The 18,571-nt window shown below is 34.4% G+C and overlaps 1 protein-coding gene across 10 annotated transcripts in view; it reads right to left on the bottom strand.

Annotated features, from left to right (window-relative positions):
• Window positions 1-7,635: 7,635 nt before the first annotated feature.
• NR3C1 (nuclear receptor subfamily 3 group C member 1) overlaps window positions 7,636-18,571 on the bottom strand; it is a 93,879-nt gene continuing 82,943 nt past the window's right edge. For all 10 annotated transcript variants that reach the window (XM_015598120.2, XM_015598123.2, XM_015598125.2 and 7 more), the window contains exons 8-9: window positions 12,318-12,475; window positions 7,636-11,726 (exon numbers count right to left, since the gene is read on the bottom strand). In XM_015598120.2, coding sequence (XP_015453606.1) covers window positions 11,574-11,726; window positions 12,318-12,475 — 311 coding nt within the window. In that variant the 3' untranslated portion in view covers window positions 7,636-11,573. The remainder of the gene's footprint in view (window positions 11,727-12,317; window positions 12,476-18,571) is intronic.

Here is an 18,571-nt window from a genome sequence, read left to right as displayed (position 1 = left end):
ATTTGGGCTCATTCTTATGGTTTGAGGTAGGCCCGTAATGATATGAACTTTCCTCTTATGACCACTTTTGCCATGTCCCAAAAGTTTTGATATACTTTCATTATCATTTGTTTCTATGTATCTCTTTATCTCACTTTTTATTTCTTCTCTGATCCAGTTATTCTTCAGTAGCATGTTGTTTAATCTCCATGTATTTGTGGTTCTTTCCTCTTTCTTTTTACAGTTGATCTCCTGCTTCAAAGTATTATCAGGGAATATCATTGATATGATTTCAACCCTCTTATATTTGTTGAGGCTATCTCTTTGTCTCAGTATGTGGCCAGTCCTTGAGAATGTTTCATGTGCAGCTGTTTTGGGATGAAAGGCTCTGTAAATTTCAATTATGTCCAGTTGATCTGATGTGTCATTTAAAGATATTATTTCTTTATTGAATTTCCGTTTGGATGATCTGTCCATATCTGACAGTGTGGTATTTAGGTCGTCTATTATGATAGTGTTTTGGTCTGTTTCTCCCTTTAGTTGTTAGTAATTGCCTTATATATTTTGAGGCTTCCTGATTGGGAGCATAGATATTAATAAATGTTATGTCTTCTTGGTGCATGATTTCCTTTATCATGAAGTGTCGCACAGTGTCTTTCTTTACTTTTTTTATTTTGAAGTCTATTTCATCCGATATTAGTACCGCTACTCCCTAGTTTCTCTGAATGCTGTTTGCTTGAAATAGCATTTTCCACCCTTTCACTTTGAGTTTGTGTTTGTTTTTAGAACTGAGATATGTCTCCTGGTGGCAGCATATGGTTGGGTTTTGTTTTTTGATCCAATCTGCAACTCTCTGTCTTTTTATTGGTGAGTTCAGTCCATTTACATTTAGGGTGATTATTGAAATATGAGGTTTTCCTGTAGCCATTTTATCTTTTGCTTTCTGGTAGTTTGATGTTTCCATTGCTTCCTTGTCCTTGTGTGTCTGGTTTGTTTGTTTGTTTTTTGGTTGGGTTTTTTCCCTGGTTCTTCTTGTTTTATGTTATATACTTCAATTTCGAATCTTTGGCAGGTGGTTACCATTACGAATATGTAGAAGATAGTTATGTATATATAGTCGTCCACTTTCTTCCGTGTGTGTCTTATCTCCATTCCCCTTTGCGAATATGGATCTTTGAATCCTCTCCTTTTCTGTTATTGTTGTCTTAATTTGTCCCTATGTATGCTGAACATTCATTAGTATCTCGCAGTAGCCAATCTCTTCTTATTGTTTAAGCTTATAATGCCCTATTATTAATAAGAGTTGCACTCCTCTGCTTCTATCTGCCTGCTAGTCGCCTTACTCATAGTTATATTTTTGTTTTTGTCATTTTGTTTTAGGTGAGCTGACCCCTTTCAATATTTCCTGTAATGCAGGCCTCGTAGTGGAGAATTCCCTCAATTTTTGTATGTCTGGAAAGGTCTTTATTTCTTTCATATCTAAAGGAGAGCTTTGCTGGATACATTATTCTTGACTGATAGTTCCTTTCATTTAATAGTTTAAATATTTGATTCCACTCCTTTCTTGCTTGCAGGGTTTGTGCTGAGAAGTCTGATGATAATCTAATGAGTTTTCCTTTATGGGTTACAGTCTTCTTTTCCCTGTCTGCCCTGAGAATTCTTTCTTTGTCATTGATTTTCGGTAATTGTAATAAAGTGTGTCTTGGATAAGGCCTTTTTGGGTTGAGGTAGTTGGGTGTTCTGTTGACTTCTTAAATTCCAAGCTCCAGTTATTTCTGTGGTAGCTCTTATGCGCAGATCCCACGCTCGGACATACTTGTGTGCAGGTTGAGTGTTTTTTGTTGAGTTTTAGATGTTCAGCTTATTGTTGTTTCAAGGAGAGAGATCTGGGGACATCTCTCACTCCGCCATGTTTCTGATGTCACTCCTCTTTCATTTCTGTCAAATCTGGGGACTCTTTCTCTTTTTCTTTCTCTCTTTCTTTCTCTTTTTCTTTCTCTCTTTCTCTTTCTCTTTCTCTCTTTCTTTTGCTCTCTCCCTCTCTCTCTGGATGAGTGGTTCAATGTTTATCAATTTTGTTTATCCTTTCAAAGAACCAACTCTTAGTTTCATTTATCTTTTGTATTGTGTTTATAGACTATTTCGTTTATTTCTGTTCTTATCTTTATTATTTCCTTCTACTCTTGTTGAATTTTTTTTGCTGTTCTTTTTCTAGTTCTTTTAAGTATGAGGTTAGATTTTTATTTTGAGATTTTGTTTCTGAGGTAGGCCTACAATGCTGTGAATTTCCTTCTTAGCACTGCTTCCTCTGTGTCTCATAGATTTTGAGTCATGTTTTCATTTTTATTCATTCCTAGGTATCTTTCGATTTCTCCCTTGAGCTCATTGTTAAACCATTCATTGTTTAGTAGCATGTTGTTTAGCCTTCATGTATTTGTATATTTTCCAGTTTTTTTTTCTTGTGGTTGATTTCTAGTTTCATACTATTGTGGTCAGAGAAGACGCTTGATATGATTTCTCTTCTTAAATTAATTGTGACTTGTTTTGTGGCCTCACATGTGGTCTGTCCTAGAAAATGTTTCGTGTGCACTTGAGAAGAATGTATATTCTGCTGCTTTGGGTTGAAACACTCTGAAAATATCAATTAAATCCAACTGGTCTAGTGTATCATTTAAGGCTGCTGTTTCCTTGTTGATTTTCTGTCTGGGAGATTTGTCCATTGATGTCAGTGGGTGTTAAAGTCTTCTACTGTGAGTGTATTACTGTCAATCTCTTCTTTTTTGTAGGTCAATAATTGCTTTATATATGTAGGTGCTCCTGTGTTGGGTGCATATATATTTACTAGGGTTATGTCCTATTGTTGTATTGATCCCTTTATCATTATGTAATGCCTTTCTTTACCTCTTATTATAGCCTTTGTTTTAAAGTCTATTTTGTCTGATATAAGTATTGCTACTCTAGATTGTTTTTCATTTTCATTTGTATGAAATATCTTTTTCTATCTCTTTACTTTTAGGCTTTGTGTGTCATTTGATCTGAAGTGGATCTCAGGGAGACACAGGGTAGAACAAGCTAATTCTGTCAAGCCAATGTGGATTGCTGCCAGTGCTGAGCCTTCAGGTTCCCGCAAAAGTCACAGATCACAGTGAGGCCAGCTGCTATTTTCTTTGGGCCCGCAGATCCACCCAAGAGACACTACAATTCAGGTTGGCACTAGTGGCCCGCCATCAAAAGTCTCCCCTGCAATGTAAGGGTTGCACGCAGGCAGTGCAAGCTGAGAGCTGCTGCCTGCCTAGGAATGCACCTCCCAGGATGACTCAGGGTGGGGCTGGCTGCCTGGCAATGGGTTAAGTGGGGCTGGAGTTCAGGTGGTTCTCCAAGTTGTTTGTTTTATAATTTGATAGTAATTTTAATGTGGTCCTGGGAGGAGGCAAACCTTGCTTTTACCTAGCCCGCCATCTTTACTGGAACTTTTCCACCAATCTACATTCTGTATCTATAGATTTATCTGTTCTAGGTATTTTATATAAATAGAATCATGTATTATGTGACTTTTTATGTCTGGCTTTCACATAGCATGATGTGTTGGAGTTTCCTCCATGTCGTAGCATGACATGAATTAGTACTTCATTCTTGTGGCTGAATAATATTTCATTCTTTATATATATTAGAATTTATTCACTCATTCATTAATGGACATATGGGCTTTTCCCATCTTTTGACTATTGTGGATAGTGCTGCTACATTCGCTTGAGTACCCGTTTCAGTTCTGGGTTTATACCTGGGAGTGGAATTGCAGGGTCATATGGCAATTGCATTTAACTTTTTAAAGTCTAGTAACCTTTTTAAATTTTCACTATTGTGAATTCACTGGTTGGTTTTGAAATGTGAACCCAACCCTGTATTCCTCAGGTAACTGCTTGGTCATGGTATGTCATCCTTTTAATATATTGTTATATTCAATTTGCTAAAGTTTTGTTTAGAATTTTTACATGTATGATCATGAGAGATATTGGTCTAGTTTTCTTATAATTTTTGTCTCATTTTTATATCAGGGTAATGGTGGCCTCATCAAATGAATTGAGGTCTTCCCTCCTCTTCAGTTTTTTTTGGGGAAGAATTTCTGTTGAATTGGTATTATTTCTTCCTTAAATGTTTGGTGGAATTCATCAGTGAAACAATCTGGGCCTGGAGATTTCTTTATGAAATGATTTTCAACTCCAAATTCAGTTTAACAAATAGACATACAGTTATTTATGTGATCTATTTCTTCTTTTTTGAACATCCTTTTTGAGCTATAATTCAGATACTATAAAATTTACCCATTTAAAATATACAAAGTTTTTTCATATACGCATCGAGTTGTGCAACCATCAATACAATTTAATTTTAGAATATTTTCATCATCCTAAGGGGAAGCCCAGTACTCATTAAGCAGTCTTCAATATCCCTTCCTCCTCTTCTAGCCTCTGGAAACCACAAATCTACTTTCTATTTCTACAGATTTGCCTATTCTGGACATTTAATATAAATAGATTTATGAAATTTGTGGTCTTTTGTGACTAGCTTCTTTCATTTAGTGTAATATTTTCAATATTTATCCATGTCGTAGCATATGTCAGTACTTTATTTTTTTTAATTGCTAAATAATATTTCAATGTGTGGATATATCACATTTTATCCATTTATTAGTTGATGGACGTTTATATTGTTTCCACTTTTTGGGTATTACGAATACTGATATGATTATTTGTGCCTAAGTGTTTGTATGGACATGTTTTCAGTTCTTTCGGTATATACAAAAAAAGATATTTATAATTTTGACTTTCAGATTATTCTCCCTCTCATTAATGCCAGTTAACGAAATTTAGTTCATGTTTATATACATCGATTACAGTGGTGGCCTGGGAGAACTCTCGATGTTGCGTAAAAGATTAACAGGCTGGTTCCTCTTTGACCTGATTTGCCTTGGCTCTTCTCACGCTTTGAGATACTAGATGGAAATGGAAGACCCTTTCTGAATGGATGTTCAGTGTATCTGGATGATCCCTACCGAGGTCTGATAGTTTGCAATGTATGAGATAAAGAAAATGTAGGCCAGTAACATAACTCCCTAGCTCTATGCGTGACCTTTATTAATTAGGATATGTGAGGTTGGAGGTTTGTATACAGTCCTTGTGTTCTCATCTCTCTTCATCATTTACCTTGACTTTTTCTGTGCATTTTTGGGGAGAACATTAAAAAATTCCTCTTTTCTCTTCAGTTTCCTTGAGGATTTAAAAAACAGCTAACATGTTTTGAGCACTTGCTGATGGTAGGGACTGAGCTAAGCAGCTTCAATATATTGTATCTTATTAATTCTCTCATTCAAGTTGTTGGTATTAGTTCCTTTTTTTCAGATGTTGAAACAGTCTTAAAGTGGCTATAGAACTTTCCCAAGATCACAGACTTAGTAAATGATAGAAGCAAGACTTGAACCCAGATTTGCCTCATTATAAGTTTGTAACTACTAAAGTTTTAACAGTTATTAAAACAATATTTGTGCCACACATTCTTGTATATTTAAAATGAGCAGTCATGTGTGATATGAATTTTACTTGTCACATTGGCGATCTCTTTGCACATGGTTGCTGTCTTGGCAAGTACAACGTGTATCTAATTAAGCGTTGGGGGGAATCTGTTAATATTAAATGAGTAAACCTTTATCTAAGCTGCTAACCTTCAGCTCATCCTTTAACTCCCAGCACAATGAAAACATCTTCATATAGGCTTTCCTGAAAAACGGCTGCACCTGCCTTTATGTATTTTATTTATCTATCTATCTATTTATTTATGGTGCCTTTATATATTTAAAATACTTCATACTGGCCTCTGATACAGGTGAAAAGCAATTACACATTCACTTGTCAGCCTTTTATGTATATTTTTAAAATATTTTACATACATATTTATTGATGTAATTTAGACCATAAAGTTTATTCACTTTAAGTATAGAATTTAATGATTTTTATTGTTTACTGAGTTGCGCAACCATCATAAAAATCCAGCTTTAGAACATTTGTCTCCTCATAAAGTTCCCTCATGTATTTACACTTAACCCTTGATATTATCCCCAAACACAGGCAACCATTGATCTGCTTTCTGTCTCTATAGATTTGCCTTTTCTGGACATCTCATCTAACTGAAATCAAATAATATATAGTCTCTTGTGTCTGACCCCTTTTACTTAGCATAATGTTTTTGAGGTTCGTCCATATTATACCATGCATTATTTTCTCACTTTTTTATTGCTGTGTGGTATTCTATTGTATACTGGTTATGTATTTATCAGTTGATGGACACTTGGGTTGTTTCCACTTCTTGGCTACTGTGAACATTTGTTGCAAGTAAACCATTGTGTGTACATGTTTTTATTCCTTTTGGATGACTACATTGGAGCCATGTGCCTCTCATCTTTGATTCCTTGAGGGCAGGAGCCTCACCTTGAAGTTTTAGTATTGCTTTAGTGTTCTTTGAAGCGGCTTATCTAGTATGCCTGCCACATAGTGGGTAGCAAAACTGATCAGGACATATTTATGAGATAGTCTCATGTTCTGTGAACCTTTTCCTGCAGTTGGAAAAAGTTTTATCATCTCAATTCTTTGCATTCCTAATGGTTTTGGATGGCCTAGATTCTTCTTTCCAGCATAGCCTCACGTATATTCAAAGATAGTACTTTATACAATGCCACACTAACAATAAGAGAAAAGTTTATGGCTTTTTTACATTGCATACATATTATTACTCTAGTGACTGTTTCTGGTGAGGTATGGAGAATGAACAGAGTATAAACTCTCATTAAAGTGGACTGGATAGAGTGAAGGAAGTTTTTTGGGTGTCTAATGTGACCTACATAAACTCTTCTGTTCTGAGATTAACATGTTTGTACCTCAATAAAGTGAAAATGTCTCCCTACCAAAAGGTAGTGTTTCATTTTAACTAGGAAACAGAAGCCTGATATAAGAAGAGGACCTGGGTTCTTTCACCAAAGAAAATGCTTTTAAGTTATTAATGCTGTTAAGAGCCACTAACTGCTAAGTAAGCGAGATTAGATGACTAGAGTTTAAAAAATATTCAATTGGTATAAATGCCTCTGTATTTTCAGCCTCTTTTCTACACCCGAAGTTTAGCTCTTACTTTACCTGCTGAAGTAAGAGTAAATTTTGCTTTGTATCAGTTTTCATTCATAAACAACTTTCTTCCTCAGTTTGAATGTAGTCTATTATGGCCCGCATCACTTGAAACGTTCATTGATTTTTCTGTGGGTGTTGGTGGGACCTGTTCCTTGTTGTATGACAAACCAAAGGATATTGTCATCTGTGGGCAGCTATTGTTTTTCATCATCAACATCCAGGGAATAGGACACAGGTTTTTAAGAGAAGGGAATGTCATTGCTAATATGGTAGCAAAAGGGATTAGATTAAATGAGATAATCCGGAAAGGCCTGGCACATTATGCTCAATATAGGTTCATTTAATCTAGGAGGAGTTTCATATTAATAATCTGTCAATAGTGCATCTTAAGGTATCTGAAATGATAACTCTACCTTCAGTAGAAAAAGGGAAAAAAAGGAGAATTGGAACTGCACAAGTTCTACAAAAGCATGTTGGAGTCACATAATGAAAAAGCAGATTTTTTATTATGATGTTTCTCCATATTTGGCATTGCTGTAAATGGCTAACTAACATTTACTGCCAATTCAGTACAAATGTGTGGTTCGGTAATACCAGAACAGCAAATTTAAATGAAAAATAAAAGTTAAACATTTCCACACAAGATTTTACAGTCTGACATTTCACTGCGTAGGTAAAAAGACATTTCGTTTTTTACTAGAGATTATTATTCAGCATGAATAAAAAACTACAACTTTTATTTTTAAACAGGAGTCACTGGTTTTAATTTTTACACATTTTAAAATTACTGTGATAAAAAATAATGAAAAAGCTTCTTAATAATGCCATACACAGTATAATATAGATTTGTCCCCATTATATAGCATTTGTTTAATATACAAAATAGAATATTGACACACTTGAATCTATATGTAGTTAAGCAAGTTATTTGAGGAGGGTATTTTCATACAGCTTTTCATCAGAAAATAAAATCCTTCTTTCAGGCATTTTCTAGAGCGAAGCTAATCCTTTCCCAAAAACCTGGTCACTAATTCTTGGTGGACCAGGCTGATAATAGTCTGGAAAATGATGAAAACTTCCACTCAAAGTGGTTAAAGTGTCCTCCTTACACTGATTTCTCCTTCCAACTCTCAAACCAGGCACATAAAAACACATTCATCTACAGCTACAGTCTTTTGAATGACCAACCATGATCATGAAATCTCACTGAAGGCTGCCATGGTTCTTGAATTTTGACAGATCAAAGTATAATATTGATCACTGTATGATGTAGTTTTAGGGTATTTAACAGAGAACTAAAATGATACAACTTGATAACAGGTTGTATAGTTAAGTAAAATGGAATTGCTCCCCTCCCCCCACCGCCCAGTCTAAAGTGAGGTTGGCTTTCCTTTCTATGCACATCCAGAACTAATCTAATCCTAGGCTAATTATCAGCTCTTTATAGACGCTAACCATCTTAGTTTTCCTTTTGGGGTGCCATTTTTTTTTTCAGGAGAAGGCAGGTGCTCTTTTAGGTTCCCCTCCTGTAGTTTTAGATAATTGGGTACATATACCCCAAAAGTGCTTGTATAGTATCCCACAGCAAGGCCTAAAAACACCGAGGTCACTTTTTTCCACCAGTAATTAAAAATACTTTTCAGAATCTGTTTTGAGTCACTTAGGCATGTCACCAGTTCTCACTAAAGTTACTACAAACTTAAATAGTATGGGATAGCAAGATACCACATACATAGAAAATGAAGCTGCTTTCAAATAGCACCATCCTTTTTCACTTAAATCCATAATTATTCTCAGAAGAACAATGTAATTAAGATAACCTACTTTTCCACATATTCAAAAAGGGCACAGCTTCTTTTTCCTTTCCAGTTGATGTGCAGCCTCCCCTAGTTTTATGAATGTCAGTTGATTTCTTTTTAACAACAAAGTGCACATATCTTTTTTCACTGAGCTATATTTTTTAAGAGCCAAGGTCGTTGGGACTAAAAGATTAATGTGTGATGACATGCTTTCTAGTGAATAGTAATTTACCTTTCAGGACTTCTTTTTGAAACTTAACACTGTTGTTGATAATCATATTCAAGCCGTATTTCTTAGACACCAAAAAGTTCACATCCAGCTGGGTTACAAACCTTCTTAAAATACTTTGAGATTAATTTAAACCATTACAAAAGGAACATTCCCTTTTAGAGAACATTCAAAAAGCAAATTATTACATTTTTATTAAATAATTTCTCCACAATACTGAAATATAACAAATAACATTCAAAAAGCATTCAAAGAAAATAAACATGTCCTCAATTTGTTTGGAAATGAACTCTTGTAGGATAGAAAGGAATTAGTGTATTATTGGCAACCTATGAGATTCTGCACTATTTACATATTGCTGATACCTCTATGTGTATTATTGCCCAACTTCTAGAGCTTCTGTTTTTATTAGACTGTTGGAGAGGCTGTATGTGAAAGTATCCCTGCTGTTAAACGATGCCTGTACGTGTTGTAAGTACCACCTTTCTGTCTCCTGTTTACACACTTTAGTAAACTAAACCCATGTGGACTCACTGTTGGAATAAGAAAGGTGGTCATTCTGGGAGGCAGAGGATTACTTCCTCTGTGATCTGAGTGGGATGGAGCCTCAGCAACCGTCACTGCACACAGGGCCAGTCTCCATCTCTCTCTTCCCCTAGAGCAAACCTGTTTGGTTTTTGAGATCATTGCTGCCTGTATGAATGCTCGCACACACTATAAATCATATAGGTTATCCATCGACATTTCTTTGACCCCTACAAAAAATATATAACATGTCGTGATAAAACAATCTCATCTAAAAATCATTCTTATTTTACACTATACAAGCTATTTTACAATCATTTTAATAAATTGCATGTAAAGCTGCAGTAGCCCTTCCCTTCCCAGATTAGTGAATACCAATATGATATATATCTGAAACTATAACTAAATATAAAAATATATTAGAAGTTTCATACTTTTAATATTAATTTTCAGTTTTCTATTACACAAATAGTTTGGCCACCTTGAACAGAAATCAGATTTCTTGTGGCTTAGTAAATATAAGTTTTGAGTTTACAGAAAGTTGGTGAGGTGCACACAGAAAGGGCTACTACAGCTTCTATTTTGTTTAAAATGATAATTCTTGACAGTGAGGAGAAATTCACAAGACTTTTGTTAAACTCTATGGCACACATAGGGATGTGAGGGATGTGTAGTTTTACAAACATGGAAGTCTGACATACAGTTCTAAATCACAGAAATCAGTAGCTGAGCTTTCCTGAAAGTACCACCAGGAAAGATAAACCAATTGGTGACAGGTGGGAATGTGAAAATGGGTGTCTAGCCACTTTCGCCATATTAGAGATTTATTTTGGGGAAGTTTAGTGAGAGGAATTGATCAGATTAAAATCTCTTAGCTGTGTTTCAGCTGGTTATCTGGAATCATAACTTTTAAAAAGTTATACAAACTACAACAAAAGGTCCTGAAAGATAGTTTGCCAGCTATAAACAGGGCCTCTTGGTAGTTTTTTGTTTTAAATTAGTCTTTTGCAACCTTCATCCACAGTTTACCCAGCAGGTCACTGGACTAGGTGCTCTACATCAGTTAGGACGGTTAATTTGCACAGCCTATATAATTCTCCACTGAAGCAGATATATACAAAATATGAGCTTTTTTGATAAGAATACTGGAGATTTGAGTCAATTTTTGTGGTCTTCTGATAGCTAAGTGCCATCAGGTTAGAAGCACCAACCCATTTTCACACTGAAGATTAATGTTTAGAGTTTATTAAGGAAAGCTAGGAACTAGCTGCCCATCTTAAACAGCTGTACAATAACTTGAATACAAAAATTATGTAAGAAAAAATGAGCAAGTGTAGTTCACTGAATATAAAGGAAATTGTTAAAACCAGACAGTAATAACTATAAAAGGCACAACTTCCCTTTTCTGATATACACTTGTAAACTTTTTTCAGGTTTCCATGCATAAATCAAAAAATGCTATCCTAACTATACAGGGGAAAATACACCAACAAAAAGTCTAGAAAATTTTGTCCAGCCAACTGTGAAAAGTATGAGCAGAAAGTTCATTACGCAGACTTGGGCACTGGTGGTTTGGGTGCCATCCTTCTCCAACAGTGGAGATTATCCCCATGTCATTGTTTCTAATTTCTGGGATCCACCAACTATCAATTCCTACTTTTCCCATCACTGAAAAGTGATGGCTCAACTACTTTTGTTGCCAAGTCTTGGCCCTCTTTAAACCACATGTAGTGCGTATTTAAAACAAAACAAAAACAAAACCCAGACATAAACAAAACCCAACAAAACTCCTATAGGACAAATTGATAGTTTGTACAATAAAAGCTATAAAGTCAACTTTCTTTAAGGCAACCTTTCTTATTAAGGCAGTCACTTTTGATGAAACAGAAGTTTTTTGATATTTCCACTTGAATATTTTGGTAACTGGTTGGTGATGATTTCAGCTAACATCTCTGGGAATTCAATACTCATAGACTTATCCAAAAATGTTTGGAAGCAATAGTGAAGGAGATTTTCAACCACCTGAAAGAGAAGATACAGTAATAATTAGTCTTAAAAACTTATCAGTAGGGCTATCTCATGCTTGCTGGCCTCTATTTTTTTTTTTTTTTTTTTTTAAACATCTGACTTAGATACACCGATCTCTGCTGGAATTCCCCCAGTAAAAATAAAAAGTTTAGTTAAATAAAATGAGCACTCAGGTACCAAAGACATCATAAATTCTTTAAATTGTATATAGAATTATGTGGTATTAAAATAAGTGTTTCATGATGAATTGCAGTACCATAATATATGAAGAACATATTCTAATTTAATGGGTTATTCATGCAAAAACAGGAACTATACATTTTTTTAAATAGTGCTATTAAATTCTGTGCTAGCATCATGATGTTATATGCATGTGACTAGATGAAATGAAATTTCATAACTGGCCTCAGGAAAAATGTGTGCCCAACTGCAGTTCACAGTTTGAACTCAAACCATCATCAACATCCACAAATGGGCGAGGGGGGTGGGGGGAGGAAACCTCTTGGTATATAATTATATACACTAATTAGAACATACTTTATATCCCAGGAAATTCTGATATTTGGATTTGTGTTTGATGTTTACCTCATGCATGGAGTCCAAGAGTTTAGTCAGCTGATAAAACCGCTGCCAGTTCTGACTGGAGTTTCCTTCCCTCTTGACAATGGCTTTCCCTAGCTCTTTGATGTAGGTCATTCTGATTTCATCAAATAGTTCTTGGCTCTTCAAACCTTCCTTAGGAACTAAAAGATTAAGATGTAGTCAGTTAAAGAGTTTTCTTGTAATAACTTTTCACATATGCAAGTATTATTAATAACACACTTCATGACTTACATTGTCTAAATGCTCTTAATGCTCTCTGTTAAAATATAAGCATTTTCAAAGGATCATGAAACTACAGCCAAGAGAATATGGGATAATAGGAAATTGGAGGACTTAACCTTGGGTAAATCACTTTATCATTTGTAAAATGAAGCTGGTGATGACACCTTCCTTTCTAGTTCACAAAAGTGGTTCGAAGACCAAATAAATGATAGTGACTGTCATTCTGCCCTTCAGTTTAATTCTAATGCAGATGTAGAGAAAGCTTCAACAACAGTATTTACACCAGTTCCATTTTGGAATATCTGTGATATCACAGTCCATTAGAACCTTAAAATCAGCAGGTAATACATTTTATTAATGTGTTGACATACTGAGTTACGATTCCAAACTAAAAAGAAACTTGACTTTTTTATGTAGCCTATATATAATATATGCCTTACTGGGGAGGAAATATCTGCCTTCCTTCATGTACTTAGAAATAAAATACATCATGGATTCTGGATCATTAAATTGGTATAAAATCAATTTTTAAATATTACTCTTCAAAAATGATACTAGTAAGAATTGTGAACTGATAATTACAGTTTCACTTAATCTTACAGACATTATGACTTTTGTAGAGTGTTACATTTCTCAAAGTGTATTCCTAGGAACTCTGGTTCTGTGTTAATGGTTAGGGAAAAAAGGATTTGATGGTCAAAATTTAAGCACAGCTAAGTGTTTCATACAAAGTGAGGTGGGGGTTTCTGGGCTTCAGGGCTTTGCAGAGCTATAATTATGCAGTCTCCAGAGGGGGAGACATTGTTTCCCAACCTTAACATCACCTCTGCTGGCATCTTAGGAAATGCTGGCATCTAGGAGAAGCAGTGGGTGTAGGAGCATGAAGTCTTAATTTGTACTTGCCCTGTGGATTTGTTTCCTGTTCTCATTAAACTTTTTAAAAAATTTAGATATAATTGACACATGGCATTATTAGTTTCAGGTGTACATATGATTAAATATTTGTACATAATGCAAAATGACCACCACAATGTCTAGTGCATTTTGTAACCTTGCATTGTTACAAAAAAAGTTTTTTCTTCTGATGAAAACTGAAGATCTACTGTATTCACAACTTTCCAGTACACAATACAGTCACCATGCTGTGCATTATATCCCTGTGATTTATTTATTTTATAGCTAGAAGTTTGTACTTTTTAACTCACTTCACCTATTTCTCCCACCCCTTACATCATCAGGATCCATGAGAATATTTGTTTGTTTTTAGATTCCACATGTAAGTGAGATCATATGGTATTTGTCTTTCTTTGAGTGACATTTCATTTAGCATAATGCCCTCTAGGTCCATCCACATTGTCACAAATGGCAAGATTTAATTCTTTTTTTATGGCTGAATTATATTTCATCACACATACACACATACACATGTGTGTGTATTTCATATTTTTAACCATTAGGTTGCTTCCATATCTTTGCTTTTGTAAATAATTCTTCAGTGAACATGGGAGTATATATATCTTTTCGAGTTAGCATACCTAAAAGTGGAATTGCTGAATCATATATGATAGTTCTATTTTTAATTTGCTGAGGAACCTCCATACCGATTTCCATAGTGGCTGCACCAATGTACATTCCCACCAATAGTATATGAGTTCCATTTTCTCCACATCCTTGCCAACACTTATTTCTTGTCTTTTTGATAATAGCCATTCTAACAGGTGTGTGAGGTAGTATCTCATTGTGATTTTAATTTGCATTTCTCTGATATTAGTGATGTTGAACACCTTTTCATGTACTTTTTGGCCATCTGTATGTAGTCTTTGGAAAAATGTCTTTTTAGACCTTATGCTCATTTTTCAATTGGATTGTTTGTTTTTTGCCTATTGAGTTCTATGATTTCTTTATACATTTTGGATATTAACCCCTTATCAGATATATGATTTGTAATATCTCCCATTTGGTAGGTTGTCTTTTATCTCGCAAGTGGTTTCCTTCGTTTGCTATAGTCTGCCTTGTTTTTGCTTTTGGTGTCAGATTAAAAAAAAAACATTGCCGAGATCAATGTCAGGGAGCTTATCATCTGTGTTTTCTAGTTTTATCGTTTCAGGTGTTACATTCAAGTTTTTGATCCATTTTAAGTTAATATTTGTATGTAGTAGTTACTGTCCCTTTGCCCCATTGTATATTCTTGGCTCCTTCATCATAAATTAACTGACCATAAATATGTGAGTTTATTTCTGGGCTCTCTATTCTGTCCATTGATCTGTGTCTGTTTTTATGCTGAAACCATACTGTTTTGATTACTATAACTTTGTAATATAATTTGAAACCAGGGAGCATGCTGCCTTCAGCTTTGTTCCTTTTCAAAATTGTTTTAGCTATTCTCGGTCTTTTATGGTTCAATACAAATTTTAGGTTTGTTTGTCCTATTTTGTGAAAAAATACCACTGGAATTTTGATAGGGTTTACATTCAACTGTAGATTGCTTTGGGCAGTATGGACATTTTAACAATATTCTTCTAATCCACGAGCACAGAATATCCTTTCATTTGTATATTCTTCAGTTTCTTTCATCAATGTCTTAAGTTTCCAGTATACAGGTCTTTCACTTCCTTGGTTAAATTCATTCCTAGGTATTTTATTCTTTTGATGCAATTGTAAATGGAATTGTTTTCCTAATTTCTCTTTCTACTCTTGTTATTCTATAGAAATGCAACATATTTTTGCATATTGATTTTGTATCCTAAAAATTTACTGAATTTGTTTATTTGTTTTAACAGTTTTTTTGGTGGAGTATTTAGTTTTCTATACATAATATTTTATCTGCAAGTGAGAGTTTTACTTCCTCCTCTTCAACTTAGATGCCTCTAATTTCTTTTTCTTGTCTTAGTTGCTTTGGCTAGGACTTCCAATACTGTGCTGAGTAAAAGTGGCAAAGGTGGACATCCTTGTCTTGTTCCTGATCTAGAGGAAAAGCTTTCAGCTTTTCACCATGAGTTTAATTTTAGCTGTGGGTTTGTTACATAGGGCCTGTATTATGTTGAGGTACATTCCCTCTATACCTCACTTGGTTGAGAGTTTTTGTCATAGATGTTTAATTTTGTCAAATCCTTTTTTTTTTTTTTTTTGCATCTACTGAGATATTTTTATCTTTCATTTTTTAAATGTGGTGTATCACAGTGGACTTTGATTAGGATAGGACTGAAGGACACATACGAAAATGTTTTGATTCCAAAAAGCTATACTTGGCACTTCTAAGATGTCAGTATCAATGCGTAAATGAAGGCCCCTAATAAGGAGTAATAAGAGCATATAATAAAGCCTACCATGTTAGTGATGGATTGATTTCACGTGTTACTTATATTCTAATTAGTGCACATTTTAAAAACAGTGATTGCTTATTTATAATTTTTTCTTGTTTGTTATCCTAACTAAAAATAATTGTGAGTAGCCCTATTCGATATTTATTTTTAAAAGAATTTCATCCATCTCAAATTATCCTTGTAGTTCCATGAATTTTTGCTTTATGTAGCTGAAGGCTCTATATTTAAAGTTATTTTCATTATAAGTAGAATGCTTTATGTAATAAGTATCTTTAAATATAAAACTTTTTTGGCCTTAAAGTCTATTTTGATAATTAACTGCTTCAGCTTTCTTTTGGTTAAAGTAGTGGCCAGCAAACTGTGGTTCATAGCCTAATCCCACTTGTGTGTAAATGTTTTACTGGAAGAGAGCCATGCCTGTCCTCTTTTAAGTATTGTTGAATATTAACGTGTTCGTGCCACAAGGGGAAAAGTAGCCTTAACACCACGCTATGCAAAGCCAAAAACATTTACCATCTGGCCTTTTACAGAAAAAGTTTGCATTTACTGGGTTGTACTGTGCATCCATTTATTTAGATACATCTCTTGAGAAAGTGCTGATATGTTTTATTTTAATTTATTTGTACTACCTATGTTACTTGCTCATATACTTTTTGTTTGCTTTTTTTTTTTTTTTACTCTCATTTCTTTCATTCTTTTGGATTGGTTTTTTTTCTTAATCTTATTTTCTACTCCCTGCACCTCCACCCCCTGCCCCTGCCTACCCAACAATGGTTTGGTGTGTTGTAGTCTCTTTCTAGTTGTCATCCTTAAGATTTAAACACTCATTCTTAATTTATTAATCTCTCATTTTTGCTTACGTGTAATTATTGTGGACTTTAAGTTCTACTTTTTTAAATCACCAGACATTATTACAATTTTATACAGTAAATGTTAGCTGAAACATGTATCTACATATTTACCCTTTTCTTTGTTCTTTTTTCCTTTTTAAAGATGGAATTACTTTCCCTTAGCCTAATATCTTTTAATATTATTTTATTAAGGATTTGCGATGGCTAACTTTCTTTTCACTTTCACTAAAAAAAAAAAAAAGACTATTGATATATTTAGACCACTCACATTTAAAGCAATTGTGCAATATATCTGGATTAAGATCTAGCACGTTTGTAACTTTCCTGCTCATTGCATTTGTTCTTTTTAATCTTCCTCTTTTTCTGCCTTTCCTAGTTTTCATTGAGCATTTCATGATTATATTTTCTCTCTTCTCAGTATACCAATTATTACTTCTTTTTAAAATTGTTTTTAGTGGTTGTCCTAGAGTTTGTAATATACATTTAGAACACAGTTGACTCTTGAACAACATGGGGATTGGGGTGCTGACCCCCCCTGCACAGTCGAAAATCCATGTATAACTTTGGACTCCACAGTCAGCTTTTCCTATCTGTGGATTGAATCAACTGCAGTTGGAAATATGAAAATAATGTTTTTGATCTGAAGTGGTTGAATCTGACGATATGAATCCGACGATATGAAACCTGTAGATACAAAGGGCTGACTGTATTTATTTAAAAAATCTGCATATAGGTGGACCTGGGCAGTTCAAATCTGTGTTGTTCAAGGGTCGACTGTAATCTGCATCTTTCACTGTTCTACTTCAGGTGGTACAGGTACCTTAAAACAGTATTCTCAACTCTTCCCTCCTATCCTGTTTACAGTGCTGTCATCATTCATTTCACTTACCCATATGTTATAATCCGAGACATTGATGCTTTATTACTTTTAATAGATCAGTTAAAAAAAATGAAATTGTATCTTCCACTATTCTTTCTCTGACATTCTTCCTTTTTAAATTTAGATTCATGTCTCTTACCTATATCATTTTCCTTCAATTAGTGACTAATTCTTTCAAGTTTTGTCTGAGAAGTCTTTATTTTGCCTTCATTTTTGAAAGATAATTTCATTGAACACAGAATTCTAAATTGGCATTTTTTTCCCCCTTCAGCATTAAATATTTCACACCAGTCTCTCGTTTGCATGGTTTCTGATGACAGAATTCTGATGTAATTCTTATCCTTGTTCTTCCAAAGGTATGTTCCTTTCCCCACCCCTTCTGGCTTTTTTCAAGATTTCTTCTTTATCTTTGGTTTTCTGCAGTTTGAATAAAATAGCCTAGGTTTAAGTTTTTTGGTATTTATCTTTTTTCATGTTTTCTGAGCTTCCTGGAGCTATCTTTTAGAGTCTGTCACTAATTTTGGAAGATTCTCAGCCCTTGTTACTTCAAATATTTCTTCTTTTCTTTTACTTCTGATTTTCCCATTACTTGTGTGTTACATCTTTTGTAATGGTCCCTCCTATTCTTAAATATCGTTCCATTTTGTTTTTCATTTTTCTCTTTGCATTTGACTCTGCTAAGTTTCTGTTGACTGTCTTCAAGCTCATTCTTTCCTCGGTTATGTCCAGTAGACTGATAAGCCCGACAACAGCATTCTTCACTTCCATTACAGTATTATTTCCTTTTGATTATTTTTTAAAATTTCCACCTCTCTGCTTACATTACCCATGTGTTGCTGCATGCTGTTTACTTTTTCCATTATAGTCCTTAACACAGTAATCAGCTATTTTAAATTCCCTCTCTGATAATTACAACATCCATGCCATATCTATGTCTTGCTTTAATGCTTCTTTTCTTCA

Source organism: Pteropus alecto, unplaced genomic scaffold (assembly GCF_000325575.1).
Source record: "Pteropus alecto unplaced genomic scaffold, ASM32557v1 scaffold78, whole genome shotgun sequence".
NCBI lineage: Eukaryota > Metazoa > Chordata > Mammalia > Chiroptera > Pteropodidae > Pteropus > Pteropus alecto.
This window is presented reverse-complemented; position numbering and strand designations above follow the sequence as displayed.